The sequence below is a fragment of the Amphibalanus amphitrite genome, unplaced genomic scaffold (assembly GCF_019059575.1).
Source record: "Amphibalanus amphitrite isolate SeventyFive unplaced genomic scaffold, NRLGWU_Aamphi_draft 002051F_arrow, whole genome shotgun sequence".
Taxonomy (NCBI): domain Eukaryota; kingdom Metazoa; phylum Arthropoda; class Thecostraca; order Balanomorpha; family Balanidae; genus Amphibalanus; species Amphibalanus amphitrite.
In genome coordinates this window covers 46,883-72,939 of record NW_024883544.1, presented here as the reverse complement: position 1 = coordinate 72,939, position 26,057 = coordinate 46,883, and the positions used below count along the sequence as shown (strand labels likewise).

Genomic DNA, 26,057 nt, shown 5'->3' with positions numbered 1-26,057 from the left:
AACCAAATCTCTGCCGATTATGAGCGGTTGACTGAGGGAGGACAGGAGCCATTCGGGAGGACTGGGGGAGGACAGTGGTCATTCGGGGAGGACTGGGGGAGGAGGGGGGAGTGGCTAGCAGTGGCGAATGCAGTGGGAGGTGGATGGAAGTCAGAAGGTCGGTGGCGAGGGGAGGGGTGCATAGAGGATGGGTGGTGGCGCAGGCCTGCCCGCCAGCGCTGCCCATTGTTACCGGCACTGTGTCATAGACACCGTCACTAGGTGTGCCGGTCGATATAGAATGACCACCTGCACTGCACTCGGCCCGCCGGATTCATGCGAGCTTTGTTATTACCGTCTGCAGCCGCTCCTGGGTATCGACCGACTCAAAGGGTGGCCTTAGACTAGGGAGGATCAAAGGCAAGGGATATATGTAGGTTGGGAGGCCGAATGTTAGGTCGATTTAGGTGCTGGAGGGTAGGAGTATAAAAAGTGACCGATTGGGGATAATTGAAGGGTAAGTACTAAGTATGGATGGATGTTCTCCCTACTAGCGTACTACACAGTGTGTTCTCATGTGAAAGAAAAAGACATGGCAAGTGCAGCAGTCTTGCCTGGCTGTTGGGAATTAACTTCAATTGCATACAACCATGGCTGAATAGTGTGGAGTGCTACGTCAATTACATGAAATCGGGATACCGATACTAAAGCAAAAACCAACCAAAACCATAGGATCTTCTTACTTTATTTTTGTATCCTCATTGCATTTCTCACATTATCGATCTTTTCACTGTATTCAGCGTTCAAGCAAGGAGCTCACCAAAGCCAAGGCTGTGCGACTGTTGAGGTTACCCATTAACTTGCTTCGGGTGTTTGGTTAGGTATGATTAGAAAGCTAAGCTTGCTTGCTGTTGTGTAACTGAATACGATGAGGCAGCTCATGCATTTAGATTAGACCTAGGTGTGGAGGTTCTAGTTGAGGAAATTAATGTTCAGTCTTAGATGCTCGGACTGTTAAGTGACGTGTTGTGTGTTACATCAATCTTTCGTGAATTATTCATTTTAATGCTGCACGTTACTTTTAATCAGTCCAAGCCAACTGAGGTAGGAAATCTTATCCATCAATCACGCAATTAAGGGTGCTTGTGACATTCTGCAATGCAAATCCTGCAAATCAATGCATCCTTGAGTAAACCCATTTGTCAAAACGTTGCGGCGATTTGTCAAAGCTGTGCCTTTTAATCCTGCACGTTTGTCACAATGCTTATTTGGAATGAAACATAATTATTCCATCATGGATGACGTCACCTATGACATCACCAACACACCACCCATGACATAATCGTGACGTTGACCGTGGTGACGTGTCTGTACCTCAAGTATTTCTTAATTATCATGACCTTTCTTCCTTTCCAAAATATGCTGAGCCAAAATTATATTGTTTAGCGTTTTCAAAAATATCGGCCACAGGCCTTCATCACCCAAATATCCAAAAGGACACTTTTGCATCTTTTTCTGATTGCAGCATTTCAAAATATCTTTTTAAAGGTCATGAAAGATCATGATAATAAAGATATACTTGATTTTTACCTTAATAATGATCATCCAACAAGCACTAAAACAGATGTCTGTACCTCAGTTACGACAGAAGTGCGTCAACCAGCACCAGTCGTAGACACCTATGTGAGGCCCCGGCCTCAGATGACAACTATATCACCTGTGCAGCAGCAGCCAGAGAAGACCGAGGGTATGATTGATGTAGTATGGAGCATGTTTGCACTAGCTTGCTGTGGCATTTGTTTACAATGACTAACCAGTAACCACAGAGACATTCACAAAGTAAAATTGTGAGGCAAAGGGGTCACAACGCTCTGAGTGCTCTAGAAAATCCGTCTGTTCTACGCATTTACACGTAAGCTGCTTGTTCAGGCACATTTAGTAGCTGTGAACCTGCATTTCACTAGCTGTTAGCCAGTTGACCTGCAATGTAGCGGCATATAGCGGCACGCCTTTATGCGCTTCGCTCAGTATTTGGGCATGCACAACGCACAATGCATACAAAAGAGGTGAAAGAATGCTTGAGTTGAGCTGCATGAGTATATTTCCTGTTGGCTGTTTCAGCTTGGTAGTCTATCAAAGTGACATTTTAGCATGAACTTTGCATAGTGCTATGGTTTTGATATGCCAGATTCCCGACTAAATAATCGATGCATGCTTGTCAATAATTCATTAATGCCTTATTTAACCCCGAGACGTAGCCAAGGGGGCCACGGGGGCCATGACCCCTCCTTACCTGAAGGCGAAAAGTAAATTAAAATAAGATTAGATAAAATCAACATAAATAAAAATAGGTGCACCACACACCCCAAAAATAGTGGGCCAAATCCGAGGAGTTTTCCTTTCTTGGAGGGGGTACGACACTAGGTCCCGACCTGTGGCCCCTCCCTGAGCAAAATCCTGGCTAACATGCCTGATTTAACCTGAAAATTTAATGTGAGACCTTCCCATCGCAATGAGCTGTTTCATGGAATCACGGATGCATATATTCATGGATTCATGAGACGTTTCATAGATGTTTCACGACCCCTACATCTGCGTGCCGGATCTTCCGCGTCGTCTCGAACGGTCAACGAGATGCAATGCGCCGTTGCGGTCCCTGGATATCGGGGACACGCAATCGGGGTCGCCCGTGATTCGTTTATGGCCCTGACAGTGTGTGCCACCGGCTTAGGCTATGTGAGCGACCGGCTTGTTGGTGCATACCTATAAGACGACGCCGACTGACATGAGCCGCCTGCTCTCTATCTCTAAGCCGCTGTTAGGTGTTGAATGCTGATGTACATTGTACAATGTACAATGTACATACGCATAGTACCAGATGATGTGTGATGATGGCTCTCTGTCTCTGTCTCTGTCTCTGTCTCTGTCTCTGTCTCTGTCTGTCTGTCTGCCTTCCTCTCTCTCTCTCTCTCTCTCTCTCTCTCTCTCTCTCTCTCTCTCTCTCTCTCTCTCTCTCTCTCTCTCTCTCTCTCTCTCTCTCTCTCTCTCTCTCTCTTCTCTCTCTCTCTCTTTTTTTTCTCTCTCTCTCTCTCTCTCTCTCTCTCTCTCTCTCTCTCTCTCTCTCTCTCTCTCTCTCTCTCTCTCTCTCTCTCTCTCTCTCTCTTGCTATTGCTTTCCTTTGGATAACCGTGCTTGCTTTCTGAGAAATACAGAGGCCGGGCGCGCGCTCGTCAGTGCCTTGGACATAAGGCGGAAACGGCGGCGTGCCCAGCTGATATGAAATCTTAGCGGACGTGGGAGCATCCGCAGCTGTCCTCCCCCCCCCACACTTATCCTCCCCTCCCTCTCCCCCAGCTTAGCGCGGCGTCCGGCGAGACGCGTGTGGTCAGATAAGACCATAGGCAATGGGGAAGGGGGAGACGCCGCGTGAATTGGGACTGCGGCGATTGCAATTTCAACTCGCTGTGTACCGAATGTCGATAAACGGCATCGAGTAGGTACTGATTGTATCGTTTGTGCGTCTCACCTCGCTAACACTTCAACTGATAAGATTGACACATGTGAGTTGGTATGTACGATGTTGAAAGTAAAACAATGGCTTTATTGGGACGTTATAGTATCTGTTTCAGTGTCTGTACCTATACTTCCTCAATGCATTTATTCAACCGGTGAGTTCTGTAGCAATTCCGTATTAAGTACCTAACTAATTACTTATACTTCTAAGCATGAGAGTCGATCTCTCATGCTGTTGTTGATCACTATGCCGGCTTATTTTACCTTTCAAAGTCGGGCATGGCCTATACAGGCTGGAGGTGCACATATCCTGTCATTATGATATTTGTGCTATCATTTTTCATTGCATTTCAAGTTATACAGACTTAGTCCCATTTATCGAAAGACGAAGGATCATCAATCGTTAATCGAGCTCACTTCATTTGTCCAATAATCCAGATACATACCAGAAGGAGGCTATTGGCCATAGGCAAATGCACATATTGGTAGGTATAGCATTTTTCACTAGTCAGCTCCACTATCTGGGGCTATCATTGATCATCCATCCACCAGGGCCAGGCACCAAAGATCGTGCAGTTGAACGTTGTCAATGAAGCATCTATGATCTATCGCTCATTGGTTCCCGGTCCCAAAACGGGCCACCAAATAATGCAACTCATCTCTGCTCAGAATGATCCGCCAAATGCTGCAACTCATCCCCAGACCCCAACACGGTCGGAACTGCTCGCCGGAAGTGGTTCACTTCCGGTAGCGGTGGCGCCGCCCCGCCCTGCCCTGGTCACGCGCCGGTTCACGGCCTGGCTGGTACTGTTCGCAGTCTGCACGACCGTGAAATATTTTTCGTGAGTGAGCTTGTGAACTAGTCGTGAGCTATTTCGTGAACTAATTCGTGAAGCATTTCGAGAACTAAGACATGAACCGACTCGTGAACTAAGTAAGTAGTAAACCAACCAATTCGTGACTCTTTATTACACGCTAACTGATGTGATTGACACCGTTGCAACATAACATCTATCGATGTAGCAGCGACATTCGTGACATAAAAGCTGGGCTATATCATGGCGTCAGTGCGAAAGGGTCAGGTCTGATGTGACCAAAATCCTATATAGATGTGACCAACTAACGCGACTCAGAGACCAACCGAGACCAAGGCCTCTCCAGGCCTCCCTCCTCTCTCTCTCTCTCTCTCTCTCTCTCTCTCTCTCTCTCTCTCTCTCTCTCTCTCTCTCTCTCTCTCTCTCTCTCTCTCTCTCTCTCTCTCAGACTGACCACACTGTTCCATGTAGTCCTGCGTTCCCCTCCCCCGTCCTCACCACACACACAAACAGGCGTGCACGCACCAACATCGATTTATGTACCGTCCACACAGCTCCGTCCCCGCTGCAGGCTGGACTCTGGGCCGGTCTGCTGCTTTTGCCACGTAACACACCCTGCCCCGACCCTTGCATGAAATGTGCTTTGAAGTCAGAAGTGTGGACTAAACGATGTGGCTTACAGTTTTCTGTTTCACAACAGGTGAAAGCTATCTAACGTAAAACTAAAGATAGCAGATATGCGCAGTTCCGCTCGATCATGTTCATGATTATAGGCAGTGAGTGTCTTCGCTCTTCGCTGTCATATACATACTGCGACTATCGCTGCTATCAGTTCTCTATATCGATGTGATGGAGTGGATGGGGGGTGCGCCTGCTACCGTTGCTTCGATAGGGACGGGACTTCGATCGAGCACTATGGGAATGAGGGAAGATCTTCTGATGAGCGAGGTGCAGTTATCATGGAAGGGGCTTAACATTTTTGATTTTATGCTTGTTGAAGATGCCTGTGCATTGTTTACTCATTACATAGTATTCTTATGCAGCTTAGGTATATTCGTTATAAGTGTGTCGAAGGCTACTATAACTGAACTCTCGCACAGCTTGTCTTATCTAAAACAATAGTTTTTTGCATTATTCCAATAAGCGAGATTAAAAACCATCCTTGTATGTACGGCCCTCCAGCAAAAGAGTGGTTTATCCAGCAAAAAGAGTTAGCCTATGTGCTTTTGATGTAATAACTTTGAATGACAGAGAGTCAGAGACACTCCTGTAAAATGACTCAATAGAAATGAGAAGAGGGCTCGCGCACGCACTTCGGCAATGGTTTTCAACAGCCATTACACGTATTCATCAGTGCAGATCGCTTATTGTGATGTTGGCAACCAACTACTAAATGCTTGGAGGGCCGTACATGTGCTCACACTGCTGGTCTGATGTACCTTTCTAAACTTGCTTCATTTCTCTCACGCAGAAATTCCGTACGTTCCCGATCTACAGCAACCTCAACTTCTACCGCATGAACAGATCATGATTGAGGACATCCGAGCCAACTACCTGAAGCCGCCCTCCTACGAGCCTTACAACCTGCAGGAGAATCTGAAGAAGGACCCCTCGAGAGGACAGACCAAAGTGATCCTGGAGGCACTCAAGAACATGGTACGGGAGTATTTGGGACGGGCGAGGATAATTGTGGGAATAGGAAACCACAGGGTTAAGTTCAAGAAAATCCATGAAGCCACAACGCGTTGAGAATGTATGGTGAATGGTGACCCATAAGAAGGTCAAACGAGACGCAGAATAAATATATTCTTTGTATTTTTCCTAATTACGAATAATGTAAAACAAAATGACTTGCTATTAATAGCTATAAAAAATCATATAACTGTGAAATGCAACATTTTTAATTATCCAACTTAAGTCACCGAGTCAAAATGTAAAAATTCAGCAGTAACCTCGCAATTATCATCATTCAACCCTTCGCAACTTCACCCACGCCACCCATCTCCCACCATGCATACTCTGGCTATGATTCAACTCTTCCCTCCCCTCTCGTTCTTCAGCGGAACGGGTTTTTCGTCGAGTGCGGCGCGTTGGACGGTGAGACTCGCTCCAACACCCTGTTCATGGAGAGGTTCCTCGGCTGGACGGGTCTGCTGGTCGAGGCCGACCCCAGCAACTTCCGCAAGGTCCTCAGCAAGAACCGCAACGCCTGGAGCGTCAACGTGTGCCTCAACAGCAGGAACGTCAAGAGTCAGGTTAGTGGAGGAATAATTGCTGGGGATTGAGACGTGGAAGAGGGATGAGAGAAAGAGGTAAATTGGAAGTTATGTAGGTAAAGATAGATGGGGAAAATAAATAGGAAGATAAATAGGAAGCAGAGAAAAAAGTTTGGAGAATAAGAGTGAGGATGATGAGGGGAGGAGTGGAAGGGAAAGTGGAGGAGAAGAGGAATGGAAGGCACGGAAGAAATTAAGAGAGAATAAACGACCAATATGAGCTTTTGGCCTTTTCTCATGGAAGTCTGATTGGTGAGTCGCACACTTTTCGGCTTCAGACATCTGTGATCTCAGCTATGTCCCTAGTTATTCTGACATCCGAGACTTACTCTTCGTAGCTTCACGCAGCTGCGCATTCTGAGACACACTTTCTTATCCCTGCAAAGCGTCACCTGCTACGAACTCTGAGGTTATAGATACATAAGCTACATCAGGTGTGCTTCGTCCGGGAACGTTATCGGTGACTGTGATGTCGCTAAATGAAAAATCACCGTCAGCGTTTCGCATCAGCTAGACAGCTACACAAGTGCGCAACTTGATATCACGATCAGTCCACTTGTGCAATGTGCATCATAGGTGCCGACTCAGCGTGGGCGACGCGAATGACGCAAACGGCTTAGCCCTCGCCGGCCGAGGGGGGGGGGGGGGGGTGCCGCCCCCCATCGGTTTTTTTCGCGATAGCTCCGAACACGCTGGCGATAGAGAGCTGAAACTTAACATACCTGACCGTTGATTCAAGCCGGATCTTTTGACACCAATCGCATTTTCAGGTCAGGTCAGGTCACTGACCTGTGACGTCATAAGCGAACCTCTGCACGGTCTTCAGATGTCCCAACTTCGCAACGCCCTCACTGCCAGAGTAGCTTTCACAGGGAAATGAAACTTGCAGGATCTAATATCCATTACTAGTCTCACAACTTGTATATCTCGGATTTTTCGTAAAGGTCATATGAGGTCAGGTCATTTTCGTGACCTCACCATTATAAGTCAATGGGGAAAAATGAAAACTGCTATTCTGGCGCCGGGAACGATATCCAACTATCTCAAGCACACAGAATCGTGATTTGGTGCACTCCTTGCAAGGTAAGATGCGTCACTTTTGCAGTGTTGACATTGCGTTGACCTTGCGTCAAATTGAGCTAGCGAGTCGGGAAAGCCACCACTGGACTCAGGAAGACCTGCCGAATCGAATGACATGCGACATGACCTACTTCGACCGATTTCGTGACCTGTGGGTGCTGACCTGACCGTGACCTGAGGTCAACACCCGAAGTTGACCTCACCCAAATAAAAAGTTTATCATTCGACGCGCCTGCGCGAGGCAAACACGATGCTGCCAAAATCGCGGCTCTGCGACCGTTTTTTGCGAAATTATTCACCAAAAACGAAACCGTACCTTGGGGCACTTGACCTTACCTCAGAGGTCACCGGTTGACCTAGGACCTTAAAATCGGGTATCAATCTCTGCGTCTCGTAACGGCACACACGCTCGTTTTTTCTGCGATGCGCTAGCTCCACCAGGGGCGAAACGGCGAGGGGGGGGGGTCGTACCCCCCCCCCCCCCCCCTCGGCGGGCGCGTATGTAGAAAACCAATAGGTCCGGCGAGGGTTAGTGTTACGTTGACTTAGCGTTATGCATTCGAGAAGAGGTAGTACTCCTCGAGTATAAAAGAATTAACCTTTTTCATTTGTCATCCACCACCAGCATAATTATTGCAGTTCTTGACCTAAAGACATGTCGATTTGCATCTAAAGCAGGCTTAGATTTTTTTTCTGATTTACGAATCTCTAATGCCGGAGGCGGGAACCAATTACAAATTTACAAAAAAGGTAGAAACGCTCCTTCTTCCTCACATGAATCAACGCCTAATTTTACGCCAATGTCATTGTCCTCACACATTTATGTCAGCTATCGCAACGCGCAGGCTTCCTTTCCCTGCAGTTCGTTCGTTGTTTTTTTTCGGCCAGTCGTCACATCGGGGCCAGTGTCGCGGTCAATACCTCAGGTCGATCGGGGATGGACGGCCCTGGTCGCTTGGTCAATGCGTGGCAACGTACACACCCGCAGCTCGGTGTCGGAGCATCATGGCCACGAGTCATAGATACGAGAAATGCCACTATACATAATTCCTCGATCATGCAAGTCTCTTAAAGATATTTTAAGCAAGGATTAAGCTTGTGCCGCAACGTAAAGCCGTGTTTGCTGCACAGTTTGAACGGACAGTTGTGCACTATGGTTTACCGTTAAAAAGTAGAGCCATTCCCCTCTCCTCAATACATGTACTTTTTTAACAGATAGCCTTGCTAAAAATGCCTTTATTTTCGCTAAAATGTCTCACAGAAAGGCGACTGTGCAGAGACTAGGGTGAATAGGTCAAAAACGCCCCCATTAAGCGCGAAACCTTCTGACAATCAACCCAACACAGATTACTCAAACCTTTGGGCACCATCATGTAGCTCATTCTTTTTACTACGCTTTGAGACCAAGAAAAGACACCTGCGTGTGGTATTTAACCCCCCAAAAAGGTTTTCGCATACCCTTACAAAAGGGCGTTTTGCCCCACACCCTGGGTAATACGCCCACACCCATGTGCAAAGCGCCCCCACCTCATCCATCAACAGAAAATGATGAACATGGCAGAACTTGACGTCATTCTGACGTCATTTGTGGTCAACCTATCGTAGCCTTTGGAATAAAATTGTGTTGCAATGTGTAAAATGGATGCCCGGAGAAGTCCTGAAAGTTTGGTGACGATATCTGCAGTCGTTTAGGATATATCAGCAAAAAAGGACAGGGAGAGGCCTTTTCGGCACCCACCTACAGGGCGCTACCCTGCACTCTCACCACCGTGCAAAACGCCCCCCTTTCAGAAAACTGGGGGCGTCTTGCCCCATGCATCGAGTAGGCGTCTTTCCCCATCCACTCCATTTCCGGTCAACAAAATATTGACCAAAAACGCGCCACTAACGCCGCAGCATAATAAATTAAACAGAATGGCAATAAAACGCAGTTTTTAGTGATGTGCACAATAGCAAGTTTTGTGATATAAAGAGGGCATCAAAATCTTAGGAATCTTCTGTAAAAACAACAAAAACAACACCCAAAACCAACATCAGCACCTACCCACGCTGCTCCTCAAGACGCAGAACCGGAAATAGAGACCTACGTAAACAAGCAGCTGACTGTTCTGAAAGACAGGATAAAACACCTATCCGTCGATAAGAAATACGATTTTTTTAGGGGAGGCGTTTAACCCAGGGGTGCGTTTTCCCCACAGTTACCCTATGTTTATTAAACTTATGCCGTGCCCGTACATATGATTTCATCCAATGATAATTTACGCATAGCTATAGCTATCCGTAACGATGCGGTGCGCCGTAGACGTCTACGGCGCACCGCATCGTTTTCAATGAACGCCGACATGCATGCCCCCGGTGTACCGCCATGCGCTGCACCACAGGCTCATTTTGTTCATGTAGGTAGGACACACCAAATGTTTAACAATGCATGAGCTGTGGGTGTCGCGGCAACGCGGAGCGGGCAATCGCTGCAGTACAGCTCTCACGTCACTGAAATGTGAAACTCTGAATTCCACACCGCCAGTAGAATACCTAGTGTATGGCATTTGGGTTTGACGACTAATAGACATGCTAGATAATGCACTATGCACATTTTACGGAGGCTTATCCTTAGAAATTGTGCTTTTTTTTGAGGTGATAATTATATGTACATGGAACATTATCAGCTATTGTACGTAACCGTTCCTTCATTCTAATTGCCGGCTGCGTTAGTGCGTACCAGCATTGTTTTCAATAATGACCTATACGATTTGCATATGTTGGCGGCCGATTGTTGGTCATTTCTGCTCATGAAAACTATACAGACTTTCCGTTAGAAAATTTGTCCTATCATAAGAAATAAAGGGATCTCCGCAAAGTGTAATATAAGCCCTCGTGATCTATCTATAAGCCTTTCATAATTTCTGACTGATTTATTTCAGCAAACGTTGGTGGAATACCGACAATTGTTAACGACTTTGCACATCAGTTAACCCGCGCCCCGTAGGGCTACCGGCGGACCCTACCACCCGTAGGGGGGGGGGCCGTTTCGGCCCCCCCCTAAGATCTCGGAAAGTTACCGGCCGATTTTCAAAATTCAAACGGCGTTTGATAGCCCTACCCGGGATCTACCTTGTGACCAAATTTCATTGACCTAGGTCAAACCGATGACGTCACAGGTCAGGTCAAAGGTCAGGTTTTCACCGTTCACAGGCAATTCAAGAAATGTGCTGTGAAATCGAGTAAATTGGTAATTTATTGAAAACCATCGATGGTATATTGTTCGTCAAACACATACTTTGCTATCTGAGGTCACTGATACCAGGTCAGGTCACAGCGAGGTCAGGTCACCGGGGGTCACAATATGAATGTGTCGTGTGATACATGTTTTATGGTCCATTTTACATGACAAATGCGATTATGTGGGTTAGGCAGCCTTTGGGGCCAGCCTAGGTCACGTTTTGGTGAAGGTCAGGTCAAGGTCAGGTCAAATTAGGTCAAATTTCAAAGTTGATATTTTTGCATAAAATGGGTATCCATTCGATGCAGCTCGTCACGGGGAGTCTAATGGTGGTCTTTATTTTGCTCTACGAGTTCTAGAATTGCCAAAAATTGAGTTTGAAAATTTGACGTCATCATTTTTGAACAGTTTTTTCGCTATAACTTGGCCCAAAAAACGAGGTATCGATCTGAAATTTGGTATGTAGATAGAAGACGGTAGGTACTATCACATATATTCCGGTTTTTTTTCGAAACTCAAAAAACTTTTTGGATTTTTTGGCTAATATATCCAAAAAAATGCTTTTTTGATTTTGGGGGATCAAAACTCAAAAATTTCAAAAATCCGAGATAGCAGTTTTGTAGCCCTGTCAATTCTACACCTTTTATGTCTTGATCATTTTTCTGTATCTTCAAAGCTGTAGGCCTGACAGGTCTTCTCGCGAAGGTCTTTTTTCGGTCGAAAATGACAGAACATGACGTCACTCTGACGTCATTTGTGGCCAACCTATCACAGCCTCTGGAAAAATTTTTGGTCACAATGTGTAAAATTGATGCCCGGAGGGGTCCTGAAAGTTTGGTGGCGATATCTCCAGCCGTTTAGGAGATATCGACCGAAAAGGACAGGGGGGGCCGTTTCGGCCCCCCCCCCTACGGGGCGCGGGTTAACATTGAGCGATCAGCGATTTGGACGGACGTTCCGTGTAACGAGAGGGACGCTCCGTGTTCCGTTAGCTTTTGTTCCGTCCAGGGTCGCAGTCCACGTCCGTTCACAGTGACAAGCGGGCACAGGTGACACGCCCGTTCCGCTCCAGCTCTGTACACGGCAATGGATGAAAAGATGGAAATCACCGCTTTGTTGGTGACAGCTGGAACGGGAAACCGTACCTATTATTCAGCGGTGCATTATTTGAGAGCTCCCGACAGACTGACGAGTTTAGAAGTCACATGGTGTGGCTTGTACCAGCGCTTAGTTTCAATAGAGCTTATCCAATATGATTTTTGGTCACTGCTGATTATTCATTCACTCCCCGTGCTTATATCCTTTACTGCCGACTACTCTACTATTTGCTTAATTTACTGCGTCACTGAATCACTACGTACTACCTCGTCCTACCCCGACTTTGCTCGTCAAGTCTGGCAGTGATTCGGGGCACGGGAGGCGGGAGCCACCCACTATGCATTCGGTAGGATCCAAACACCTCAACACAATTCACACTCAACTTAGAGTCGGTTAATCACCACTTAACGCACATTTATTCCTCATTCAACACAAAACACAAGTCCAGAATGCATATGCGGCCATAACAAAGAAGACACAAATCACTACATACTTTTCTGTGCATTGTACACTAACCAAAGACAACAACTCTTTGATGACGTCACAACGACCATTCCAGACGTCGGCTCACTCAAATTCTCAACAAAAACTGAACACCTTACTACACGGACACAATCTCAACGAGCACCAGGGAATCGAAATTGCATATCACTTACACAAATACATTCACCACACCCGTCGCTTCGGCGACACACTCAGACATTTACATAGAACGACGTAAAGCACAACTGACACACCACATCCACCCTCACCACCGGCTGACCGGGCTGGGGCCGTCCGGCGTCCAAGGGCTCCGCCACAGGGGGGTACGCGGGGGTCCGGACCCCCTCAATAATTTACCTGGGGGGTACAGTACCCCCCAATATTTCGAATAACTATAAGCTTGTTTTCGCATAAGAATGACCAAATCATTCACAGAATGTGTTGAATAATTAAGAATACGTTGACATTCGCAAAGCTAAGGAATTTAAGACCTAGAAATGTAGGGATCCCTTAAAATGTTGTGACACACGAAGTGCTCAACACTCGCCGACCTATACTCGTATGTACGGGAGTGCCATTATTCTACCATTTTTTTTATTAAAATGAATGCGTTTAAGATTGCTATAGGATTAGCTAAGCATGCCAGGATTCGGCTATAATTTCGTGAGAGAGGTCCAGCGACCAGCTTGCTGGACACCTCTTAGACACAATACCCGCCCTACATGAGCTTCGAATCGACCTGAGATTTGAGAATCCTTTTTCCATGTGAGGTCAACCGATAGTGTTGGGGGAAGGGGATTAAGCCGGTCTTTCGAGCACCGTACTAGTCTAAGCACAGTAAGCAGCCTCACACCGTTCTGAGGTAATCTGCAATAATCTGCACAGGACTCTGAATGCATGTCGGTAGAGATGCGTCTACAAGTCACAACTCTTACAGAATCCCCTGCATAACCTAACCTTTGATTCAATTGCAGCATTTTGATATCCATTTTCAGGTCAAGATAGGTCACTCTCTGATCGCAAGAGATCTATCGTCAGTATCTAAGGAGTCCATACTGCTATATGTATGAGGGCAGGGCTTTCAAATCCCTTCAACGACTCCTAAAGCCCTGCGCTTTCCTTTAACTACGGCCTTGGAGGACCCGGCACTGGCCTAAAAGCCTACATAGATAGATATCTGAGCGCCTATGAAGGTCCCTGAATTCCCAAGCCCATGCCAGTCACTGAGAGCCTAATGCGCTGTCTGATGGCTAACACCGCCCTTGGAGCGCGCAACAGCGGCCTTCACTCCTCAAGAACGTTGATTTGAGAGGCTGCAATGTCGGTGTCAATGGGCTCCGCTTCTCGGTTTTCGATTCCTTGTGCAAATTGAACCTTGGTTTTTCGGTTTAAAGCAGAATTCTCCCGATAAAATTATTAAGCTTTCTTTGAGCTCTAGAAAAAGCGGCGATTTTTCATCATCTTCGGGAGCTGCAGGGGGAGGGGAGGGTGAATTCGCCCAAAACACCCACCCTGGATTCGCCAGCGAGGTTTTGTGTTTTGGGTCGGACCCCCCCAATCCCAAAACCGTGGCGGAGCCCCTGCCGGCGTCCAGCTGAGCCCTACCGGTCCAGGGGGTTGCTCGGCGGGCTGCTGGCGGGGTCGGTACTGGCTGACCCCAGTTGCGCGATTATTGTCAATTTCGTTTTGATTTTGGAGAGGCGCTTTAATTTAAGTTTATCTTTTGCGCCGATCCACCACTGAACTTGTTTATTGTTTTGTTTGTATCACTCAATAAAATGAACTGAACTGAACTGAACTAAACTGAACTGAACTGAACTGCCGTGCTTATGCCTGGCCTGCAAACTCATCATCAGTTTTCCACACCCTCTTTTTCCCCGGCTACCACAGGTCAGCTTCAAACCGGCGTTTAACGTCGGCAAGATAGCGCGTCAGAACGCCTCCGGCACAGTCGAGGTGGACTGCTTCCCTTTGCACGCGCTGCTGTTGGCGCTGGACGTGAGGCGGGTCGACTACTTCAGCCTGGATGTCGAGGGAGCCGAGCTGGACGTGTTGAGGACGGTGCCTTTCGACCGTATCGACATACGGGTAGGTCGGCGGCTCGAATCACAAGTTTTGAAGAAAAAAATCACGATAAGCCTGGTCAAGTTTTTGTTTTGCTCATTTTGCAAAGATCCTGACCATATGAGAAAATTATTTTGACCAAAAGTTTGTCCCTAGACATGGCGTCTTGTAAGTTGCATTCGGTATCGTAAAATATTCGAACTGATGCATTTGTCAGCGTTTGAAATGCCATCCTACACTTCAGGAATAAATTACCTTTTTTAATGCAGTTAACTATGATAAACTGATACCAAAAGGAATGAATAATACCGACAAGAAAAAAAGACAAATGATACCAACGAATAATATACTCTAATAAATACTATGACGTTCATTTATACCTTTAATTCGTCATTTCTATCGATCTGTCAATTTTGTGTCAATAAAAGACGCGTTTACACCTATTCTGACGTCCGTCTCCATCCTCAGACACTCTCGGTCGAGTTTGCGCACACATCTGGCGGTGGAAAGCCGGCCCTCCGTGCTTTCATGGAGTCCAAGGGCTACACCGTGATTCGTGAGGTAAAGCAGAAAGACTGGACGGCCAACGACTTCATCTTCGTCAAGAACGACACGTTTTCAGAGGAGGAGAGACAGCGGCTGTCCGCGCCGTACCGTCGACACTGAGCTGACGTGATTAGACTCTCTGTGTGATAAAGGAATCTATGAAAGGGAAGGAGGGGAAGGAGCTGTCGTCGGTGGTATTCTGAGTTTGAAACGCGCCGGATATTTCTGGTGACGATATTTCCCTGAGAAGACAGCAGAAAGGTAACAAGTGCACGGAGACAGCATATCATGAAGGGGAATTAATTCCTGATGTCCATCATGGGGAATCGGCATAAAAAGACACGAGAGAATAGTTCTTACACTGACAGAGGTGGGATGGAACTGAAGGGGTCGTAGGATGACCCAGGGTGATATGAGGTGTAGCATCTGCGGAACGAGGCGGTGCTGGTGCATGGCGAAGCACCAGAACATGTTGGCGGCACTTAATGTGTCATAAAACTGGACCAGTGTCGGCGCATGGTGGATGCCCTATCGGCACACAGGATGACGAAACTTTCCAATCAAGTGGTGAGCTTGTTTAACCTTCGCCACGGTAGATAGGCTCGTCAGTGTTGTGGCTCGACAAAATAACTTGTGACGAAGTTGGTCACTATGGCCGCTGGATATCGGACATAGCCTATGCTCGTATAATTCCCTGATAGGCCTGTGATTAAAATGCTATTCCCGTTAGCTCAACATTTTAATTGCAGTCAACAGATATCCGGGCTGGCTCATAGCTCAGCATCTATCTCGGCTGGCTCTCTGTCATTCTGACTCAATGAGCTGACAAACTATAAGCTGACGACAGGCAAGTCTTGAGCTAATATGCCGGGCTTAGCTCGTTGCTAGCTCAACTGTCCGTGACTTGAGGTATTGTCCACAGCATCTTATTAAAGCTCATCCACCATGATTGTGCCGTTTGTTGGAGCTTGTTATTGTTGTTGTGCTTTTCGTGATCTTAGAAGCGTTCTGGAAGCTCCGCTTTTAGCCACCGAATGCCGCTGTTGCTGTTCTAATTCGCTGACGTTGATTTGTGCCTGGATGTATGACGTTGCATTGTTTTATCACGGGACTGTGACTGCCTAGTTCGCATAGTTAAGACTTGTTCTGCTTGTGTTTCTTCGGCATATGACGTCATCTGAGCATGGTTGGTTAGGAAGTGACGTCACGTGGGTTACCGTTGTTCGGGTTATGCCCTCAAGTTATCTTTCGAGTCAATGCGGCTATTTCGCGAATGTGATAGCATTATCCCATGAATGTGTCGATTCATTCCAAAACTAATATCACGCAAGCATATTCTATTTATATAAATTACCGATCCCCTTTCGCCTGTGATACATCTGTAGCGAAACTAATGACGTTACGTCAGCTGGGTGTAACTTATTTGGCTAAACACAACCTAGCTGGTGAATATATAGTTCACCTCGGAGCCACCAGGGGCACGGCCCTGCCTCGCTCGCGTTCCTGTGTTTGTGTGTGCATAGAAGTGAAATGAAGATGATGTTTGACTTTCCGTGTGGGACGTGGGTCGATTTGGTGCACATAAAATAAAAGAAAGTGACATGGTTGCATATAGCCTGGGTCACTGGCGGATCCAGGCCTTGCGTTTTGGGGGGCCAACTCATGCAGGAGCCAAACCTATAGGGTAACCCCAAATCCTGTTTTCTCATCGGATTTAGGCCACTTATTTTTCGTCACAGCCCTGACACTATTAAATTTTTTCAACCAAAAATTTAAAATACATAAATGGTAGCCCACCCGACCCATGCCTTTATATTACTTTGTAAGCACTTACCATTGCTTTTGTCGACCAGTTAACCCGCTTCGAGTCAGTGCTTGGGTCCCTTTGCGGGCCGGGAGGTGGTAAAACACCCCCTGTCTAACTCGGCTCCTGGGCCACGCACTGATTGAACTATGTTTCATTATCGTTTGGGGGAGGGGGTAAACGGGCCACTTTAGGCCTCTGGGAAGGGGGCATGGCCCTAAATGCCCCCTCCCTGGATCCACCAGGTTCGAGATTTAGCAGGCAAGGCATTGGATCGAAAACGAAGTGTGAAAACGATTGCAAAACTGCAGGTAAAGAATCGCAATTAAGAAAATCGGCCCTCTTACGCGGTCTCAGCTTAGCTAAAAACAACTAACCACTCTGCTATAGGTGTCAGGACCACGGTGCCAAGACGGAGGCAAAGACATACACTCCCCATTTGACCAGCATTGATGGCAACTCCAATGGAAGTTGCGGAAGCATCGGAGTTAGTACGTGTAGTCATATCAGCCTTCCCGACTGGTCACCATGAACCGGCCGGTTACGCGCGGTTAACTAGGACTGTGTTGCTAGTTCTGTTGCAGCCTTTATGACTGCGTCACCATGAACAGGCTGCAGTGTACGCTCCTTTCACAGGTCCATGTGTTACTATTACCGTGGACACTGGACATAGTCCTAAAAGACAACGACGTCAGGCGTGTGTGCTTCATGTTGCATAGATGAGACAATGGCTATCAGGCAATGGACCGGTGAGAGGGCTGATTTGGTGAGAGAGATATGCTGAACCCAGGCAGGTCACACATAAATATAATGGTGATATCGGTAAGCGGGGTACATCGGATTTTGACATACCTATAATGTTGCGAGCTTATCCCTCAAAATGGAGAATAGCGTTGACAAGACGGGAAAGACAGACGTACCAAGACGGCACTTACTAAACAAAGTAGTCGGTAAAGGAGGGACGTCAGATTTCGACATAATGTTAGAGTTATGATGAGCCTTTAACAGGCAGTGGTATCGGCCCTTTAGCTGATGAATGTGGTGGTGGAAAAGAGTTGCCCAGGTGCTGGCAAGAATGAGAGAGATCTATGAATTATGGAACCGTTGGCCATCCATTGGGTAATGCATTTGGTGGCCGAAAATACAAAGAGTTGCCCAGGTGCTGGTAAGAATAAGAGAAATGTGTGGATTGTGAAACTTTATCAGATAAGGTTCACATGCCTAAATACGTCGGCAACATCGGTAAGTGGGGTGCATCAGACTTTGACGTTGTGCTGGAGCTTGGCGATCACACGAAACGGATAGTTTATTTTATTGGCAATAAACTGTCGACTCCACGTCGACTCTCTGCTGTTTACTGTGGACGCAAGCGCATGATGACAACGCAAACATAACGGAGCCATCGGTCACTTCGGTGTTAACAAAACATCCATAGTTTTGTCTTCCGTTGAGTCGTTGACTACATATTACCAGTGATGCCATCCACATTTTTGCTCCATCCCAAGATCTCGACCAGAATTTCCCAAGATTCTCGTCTCAAATCCCAAGACGACCCATCGAATATCCTTAGGAGTACCCCAAGTAAATCCATAGGGGAGAGTGGGGTGGGTTGTATCAGTTTTTACTCCGAGACCCATAACCTCGTAACTATCCGTGATAAACTCATTATTTCCATACTATCTCCTTCCTTGATTCTTCTGCTTTATCGTGCCAAGTAACTTTTCCGTTACCTCTACCAGTTTTTCTTCTACGGTCTGCCGAATAGAACAATGTTTTTGATACAACTTGCCCCATAGCTTGGGTGAGTTGTATCACATGGTGGGGTAATTTGTATCACTATTTCACGTTTCAGGGTGCGTGCTTTCTACTGGCTTTGAACATAACAACAACATTAAATGGGGTTAATACAATTTATATGCTCAAAGGCTTTACTTTTATTAGGCCAAACTTAGGTCAATGCAATCCGAACGAAACATCGAAACGTCAAATGAACGAAACATCAACAGACTAGACGCAAAAGTGGCCCGTTAAGAGCAAAGAAGCCAACACATTGTGCCGAAATTGAACGAGTATTGACTAGCTATCTACAAACGCGAGCCAGGGCTTAGCTTTCGCGATCAAAAGCAACATACCCATACATACATACATACATACATGTTACAACATACCCCACCCGGCTCTGATACAACATGTACCTCGCCGCCATCTTGGAAAAAACATCCTCGTGCTCAAAAACAGCGGACAGCTGGAGAAATCCATTTTCACTCACGCAGCCTTAGAACCTACCCTCACCACCGCTACGGAGATCTTTCAAATTCGTGCACATCTAAATGCCCAAAACACACATTTTCTTGCAACTTATTTTTTTAGAATGACATTAAAAAAACATAAAATCGGCTCTCACCTCGAGACTTGTCCATCCAGCCACACGACAGAACAGGGAAAGATTGCGCCCGGAAAACCTCGTCGGCTGGTCGTATCACGAGCGCCGTCTATTGGATAAGTTTGGCACAATTCGCCCTGATACAACTTGGACATGATACAACTCTCCCCGCTCTCCCCTAGCTTATTTTGGACATATTAGTGTGTTTAGTATTCAACTTTCTCTTCTTCGGGTCCACCCTTGTCCTTATTGGCGTATTTACAGCAGCTAATGTACCTAGAGGCCGGGGGGAGGGGAGGGGGAGGGGGTCGATCGGACTCCTACAGCTGATCGGTTCCTGACCGAGTATAAGAGCTTCACGAAAAATGAAGATGCTGGCCTAGACAACATGAAGCCGGTGGTATCTGATATTATGGTCAGGTCATTCGTCGACCGTCAATGGTGGGTCAAGGACTTAAAACACAGTCCGAATCTGTTAGAACTTCTTGGAAACGAAGTCTGTGGCATTTTGGATTTATTTCAAAATTTGTCTCGTGACACATTTGGAGAAGCTAGGGTCAGGTGAGGTCAGGCTGATTTTAAGTGTCTTCCACCACTGAGTTTTGAAATATGGGCTCCAAAACAAGCTCTTAAAAGCTTATGTGAATCCTGAAATCGAAAAGCCTATGCTGTGAATCTGCGCGTAAGCTAGTGCCCGCTGGGGCCCATGAATTTTCAAGCCGGCGATGGCGAGGGGGTCTAAACGAGGACCTAACTCGTCCCCTGGACTATATAGTTACAAGACGTCATCAGTGTTGTGAAGGTCGCAATGTTACGCTTTGATTATTTTTGGTCCAGCAGAGCCCAGAGGTCAGGTGACCAGACACTTTTCCGAGGTCAAAGACAAATTGCCCTTATTTTGGTTCGCGGTCAACGGATAAGCCTCCATAGAGCAAAACCGTAAAATGAAACGCTTTGTGCGGGAGCCACTTTCTGAAATGTTTTTAAGGCATAATGTTTGTAAAAGCTTTTCATAGCCACCCAACATCATGGACGCCGGTGAAACAGGGCGCCGGAGGGCATATTAGTCACGTGACATTTGTAGCTTCTCCCCCTTCGTGTGCAGCTTCTACAATCTACATGCTAAACGTCACGTGTAAATTTCACGAACCTTGATCAAATCGCCCCAGGCGCCCTGTTTTCACCGTCGTCCATCATGCCGCCAAACCATCCATCCCCGTTGATCGGTAGTTGGAAATTAAACAAATGAGCGCCAGTTGCGAACAGCGACTGAAAGCTGCTACTATACCCATAACAAGTAATGGTACAAAAATAATCCTGCGATCTCGGGAAGATAATGCCGGCTAGAAACATCGCAAGCTTCGTCCGTTACTTCAATATGTTTGATTAACCGTCCGTAGTGCAAATCCATCCTAAATCTATTATCGACCAAGGAAAAAGCATTCGACAGCATGAGAAGACAAAGTGAAATCAGCTTCTGCCAGATCCCAAGATATGCAGTGCAAATCACAAGATCCCAATGTTAATGTTCAAATCCCAAGATCTTGGGACAAATCCCAAGGAATGGCATCGCTGCATATTACTCTTCACGTCGATTTAGGGACAATAATTCGCTATTTAAGCAAATTGAGAAAGTCGTCGGTTTTACTGGGGACGGTTCCCAGTGTCCCCAGTGGTGGTTACGCGCCTGGCTGTAGAGTCAATAATCAGGGGTCAATGAATCCAAATAGAACCAATATCGATCGCGAATGAAAAATGCGATTGAAACCAATGTCGTTTATCGCAATAAAAGCGAAGATACACGAGTGATTTGGATGCTACCCCACGGTGCATTTTAAAGGAAAAGGGCCACCTTGGTGAAATATGAAGATATCGTTGTTTTTCATTTTGACATTATTATTTTTCATTTTCTTTTTAAAACTGGTGCCAGAAGTGCACAATTCGCGAAAAAGTGTTTAAAACTATTTAACATATTGGTACTATGTTGATACTCTCTACGGCACCTACTGTATGATGGCATAGCGATGACGTCACACTCAAGCCAATCAGCGTTCAGAAGACAGACTCGTCGGATTGTGTCAGATAAGCTGATTGGTTAAAGCTGAGCTGGTTGGAGCTGATTGGTAAAAAACCAAAGCCTCGCCGCGGGTGGCTGTATTGTCGGATAAGAACGCATTCCTGGGATAAGGACGCATTCCTGGCGTATTTTCTTTTAAAATTGCCGATAACTACGAATGGAGGCCGAAATCGGCCGTAAGGAGGTAGACAGATAGGTTTTCGGACACGGGCTACAAGATGGCTATCTCAGTTTCAATCCCCATGTTAAAGGTGGCCCTTTTCCTTTAACTTCCATTTCAATTGCATGAAAACACACTTTATGCATCCATCAAACATGGGAGTGCCAGTACAAGCGCTTACCAGCATGCTCTTCAGTTCGACCTACCAAGTACCTACTTACCCTACTTTACTGATGATTACCCTTCGATAGCCTGGAGCCGCCACGCAGAAAGTCACACCGAGCTGCGCTGCTGTGCTGAAAAAATACAGGACCTGTCTGACAGGGCTGAGGTTCAGTCCAGACCAAAGTGACCACATCAGAGCCCTGCAAGCCGGGCAGTATTTTCTTGCAAATCCATCCTAATTGTATGGATTGTATCCATAAATCCAGAAATCCATCCTAATTGTACAGGTGTAGATTGTAGAACACCTGAAAGAATGGCAGGGCACCGAATACGGCATCCTCCATAGATGGCGCACCAAGCGGTCCAGGCGACGATGTTGATGGCAGCGCCGGCAGCGCCACCAGACATGTACATCTAGTTCGAAATATCGCCATCAGGGAGCGTTAGCAGTCAGGTCAGTTCACAAGTCTCTATTATCTACTCAGGCATTTACGCATTGTTAGGAAGCTGCATAACCACCGCATGCTATTTACGATGTAGCAAGTGCACTTTGACACTCAGTATTACGCGATTGCAATTTCCCTGCATCGTCTGTCATCGAAGAGCCAGGGTACGCAATATTTGGGGTACCTACGGAAAAGAAGAAAACACACTTTATGCCTCATTCTGACGAAACAAATACGAAAGCGGTGCATCATTGTTGTTGTGTGTATTTTTGTATTGTGTCGGTCGATGAAAGAGATCAAGATCAAGATATACCGATAGAAACTTGTTGAAAACATCAAGCAGGTAGTCAATAAATCTCCCAAGGATACCTTGAAGAATTCGCACACCATAACGCAACTGCACGAAATTAATGCCAGGTAAGATAATCATGAATCCTGAAAAAGGTTAGCTTGCTGGATGAAATGTTCAACAGGATGAATATGCGTTGCTCGGGATTTTATCTAGTATTCCTCATTATATCATTCATCTTTTGAAATTGTTAATGTAAAACATTGTCATGCTGCAATGTTCAAATTAAGGAAACCAGGATCTACCTAATCATCCTATTCATCCATAGACGATAATTGAGTCTCGGAAAACACTTGCAATGGGATGAATATCATTTTAAATAACGGTATCTGATAATGAACTTCAAGCCTATTAAAACTTACTAAAAGTTTGTATTTAGGCTTTTCACTTAAAGGAAATAGTTCACTTTCACGAAATTATTTTTTTTTGCAATGGATTTATGATTTTTTATGTTCAAAATGATCAGCAAAGAAAATAAAACCTATTTATAACAAAAGATTATTTTCTATATTTTGATATAAGAAGAACTTTTCAGTTTCTGTAAGGCACAGGCGATCCAGTATGAAAAGAGCATGGGTTCCGAAAAATCTTCAGAAACTAGAGAAATTATCGCGGCCACCGGCATTTGGGCGATCTGCTGCTGCTGAATGTCCTTATTGATCAGTACGAGAATTTCTCTAGAGTTCTCGTAGATAATTTCTCTAGTTTCTGAAGAATTTTTGGTACCCATGCTCTTTTCATACTGGATGCAAATATATGCAAGGCACACATCCTCAACGCAAGACACCTTTTTCGGGACGAGAAATATAATATCTTTGCCTAGGGTGATCGTTGGGCTGTAAAAGCTCCTGATTTATGCTCGTCTCAGCCCAGGCTACGGAACTGCTATTCCAGTTCAAAACCCATGTTAAAAAGTGAACTATTTCCTTTAAGAGCAACTTAGAACTTACAAGCGTAGGTACTAGGTAGGTATCTAGTATCTGCTTCCCTGGCATATTGTGTAATCATTTTCATTCAGCTTTGAATTCTACATTCATTGGAATCAATCAATAATAGCCTACAATCAGTGGTGTCTAGCATTAAAAATCAGATAGAACAAGAATGGCATTCAGTTCTGAATGACACCAATTTGTGTTACCATACCACCATCTTGGGGCGGGGCATGATGATCTGAGGGCTGTTCACGGGCCCTGTGTGCGGTCGGACCGCACACAGCCTCCAAGCTCCGCCCACTTCGTCCCTACGTCAGCCTTCCGTCACCGCACACAGCGGACCGTCCGGCGTCCACCGCACGCAGCCGTGACGTCAGAGCCGCCTACCCATCCCCTACCCCCACGCCTGCTGGACGCACCGCACACACCGCACGCAGCAGTGTGCGGTGCCCGTGAACACCCCTCTGACTGAACACTTGCTTATGTGTTTGACCAATGACATTACACGTTCATCTGTTTCACCAGTGACAGCATCAGAGGCGGCCATGTCTGACGCCGGCGGCCGAGAGCGGCCCCTGTCGGCCGCTTTCGAAGAAGACGCCGCGTTCGCCGCCGAAATCTCTGCCGCCATGCGCGTGCCAAAGCGCATCCACGTCACGGGCGAGGGTGACGACGACTTCACCTCCGGCGCACGAAACGGCGGCACGAACGGCTCGTCGGCGTCGGCGCTGGGCGCGCGCATGATGACCGTGCCCGACCGGATCGTCGTTCTCGGCGGGGAGCGTCACGGTGCCGGCGGCGGTCCTCCGCGCGAGCTGGTCCTGGAGCGTGCCTCCCAGCCGCCGGCCGGCCGAGACTGGGCCGTGGAGTCTCCGCCGCGTGTGCTGCGAGTCGACGAACATCTGCGACCTCCCGAAGAGCCTCCGACTCCAGTGGGAGACGATGAAGGAACCCCCGAGCGGCGCGGCTTCGGCCGCGGTGCCGGAGATCGTAGTGTGGTTCTCCGTGATCAGTTCTCTCCGCCCGCCCCGCCTGGTTTTCTGAGCGCCTCGGAAGAGCTGGAGCTACTCCGACGTCAGCTCCTGAAGGTGAACCGGCGTCTGATGCAGATTGAGGTAGAGAACCAGCGACGCCGCTCACGGGAGGTGATGTTGTATACGGCCGGGGCTGCCTACTTCCTCATCAAGGTGATGCTCTGGATGGGAAGGATGTGACGTGAAGGACGTTAGACGGTGACGTGGTTGACGGTGAGGATATGTGAAGAGGCTGGACGGGCTGTTGTTTCAGTGGGGTACTGAATGAGAGCGTATCGAAATGGGTCTGAGTGAACGGCAGGGAGTGCCTGGTTGGGCGAACTTTGCCTGTCGAAGCGGTGAGAGCAGTGTGTTGAGTGTGGTCATTACAGGCGTGGTATGAGTATGATGATTCTCAGAGGGGCGTAAGACTAGATGCAAAGAACCGTTCGCTGGTGAATCAAGCCTAGGCTCGAGGCGGCTGATTGACGAGGACATTCATTTTGGAGTGTTGACGCTTGCTGAGACGGGATTGGTTCAGCCATCTGGTATAGTCCACTGACCACTCTACGAGATGACCACTGACCAATAACCATGGGAGACTATCCGCTACCAGCACGGCTTCAACGAAACCCTGGGGCCGGTTTCAGTACCGTGTCTGCCTGCTCGCCTCCTTCCGACAACCGCTGTACTGGCGCCTGACCGGACCCGTGACAGGTAGCGGCCGCTGAGACTGCTGGCATGTCTTTGAACTTAACAGGAGCCGCTCCGCTGTGTTCGGTGCGCGCGTGGGTGCTTGGAAGTCACAAGATAACGCGTGTTGGTGTGTGTGTCTTGATGTCAGAGAGGGCTATTAACTGGGTTGAGTTTAGTCCGGCGTTGGCATTTTTGACGCCGTAGTGATATTTTGGGGGTTGTTGGTGATCAATGAGGCCATTTACCTCGTAAGTCGTAAGTGTACAGTTTGTGAAGAACTACCGAGAGGAAAAGTGAGGCTTGTTAAAAAGGACTCAGATGAAATGTTTGGCCGTGTGGCGGTACATGGCTAGATACGCGACCACGCGGTGGTTGCCAGGAAGGGACGTGGGGGCGCCGTCAATCTTTCATTTTTAGTGTCAGTCAGGGCATTGAGGAGTGGCAACAACGAGTATGTAATTGATTCAATTTCGAGGTGGCGAACCTGAGAAGCATCATGATGAGGCTCATTTAAACGACAGAGAAGCGTGCAATGTTTCAGTGATTCTCCGCTCATAAGGCTCGTTTGGTGCGGAGAAGTTTTCACATCTCATTCACACTGGTGTGGCGTTTTTTCTTCTTTTATTTAGCCAAACATGCCGCTCTCTGATAGAGGATTCAGTTACGACTTCGCACATAGGTACTTATTGTTTCGTCGCTGCTTTGTAACCTGTGAGCTGTTGGTAACGGTCCCTCCGCCGCGTTTTGTGTGGTCTCCTCCAGTGGCGGACATATGATGCACTTTGTTTTGATTGAATGAGCGCAGTGATGCGAATGTGTGCCCGTATAATGTCGTACCGTATACTGAATACATGTAACGAGGCTATCGAATATGGTGAAGGTAACAGCTGTCAGTACTGTCAGTAGACATAATACGAACTATTGATTGAAAACGAACAACGGTCAACCCCAAACTCTT

The 26,057-nt window shown here is 46.9% G+C and overlaps 2 protein-coding genes across 2 annotated transcripts; both read left to right on the top strand.

The window, feature by feature from the left end:
- Positions 1 to 1,620: 1,620 nt before the first annotated feature.
- LOC122376204 lies at positions 1,621 to 16,711 on the top strand. The gene is made up of 5 exons (XM_043355983.1): positions 1,621 to 1,726; positions 5,779 to 5,963; positions 6,368 to 6,562; positions 14,355 to 14,552; positions 14,997 to 16,711. Exons 1-5 carry the CDS (start codon positions 1,681 to 1,683, stop codon positions 15,192 to 15,194), a joined length of 822 nt encoding a protein of 273 aa, XP_043211918.1. The 5' UTR covers positions 1,621 to 1,680; the 3' UTR covers positions 15,195 to 16,711.
- A 5,591-nt stretch (positions 16,712 to 22,302) lies between these two features.
- On the top strand, positions 22,303 to 25,969 carry LOC122376201 (transport and Golgi organization protein 11-like). The gene is made up of 2 exons (XM_043355979.1): positions 22,303 to 22,526; positions 23,916 to 25,969. The coding sequence occupies exons 1-2, from the start codon at positions 22,520 to 22,522 to the stop codon at positions 24,602 to 24,604; spliced, it is 696 nt and encodes a 231-aa protein (XP_043211914.1). The 5' UTR covers positions 22,303 to 22,519; the 3' UTR covers positions 24,605 to 25,969.
- The last annotated feature ends 88 nt before the right edge of the window (positions 25,970 to 26,057 follow it).

Excerpts from the sequence above, each read along its gene's own strand:
- LOC122376204 (XM_043355983.1), top strand. The coding sequence starts at position 1,681 with ATGACAACTATATCACCTGTGCAGCAGCAGCCAGAGAAGACCGAGG. Across the intron at positions 1,727-5,778 it reads GCAGCCAGAGAAGACCGAGG|AAATTCCGTACGTTCCCGAT; the intron begins GTATGATTGATG and ends TCTCTCACGCAG. Across the intron at positions 14,553-14,996 it reads TCGACCGTATCGACATACGG|ACACTCTCGGTCGAGTTTGC; the intron begins GTAGGTCGGCGG and ends CTCCATCCTCAG.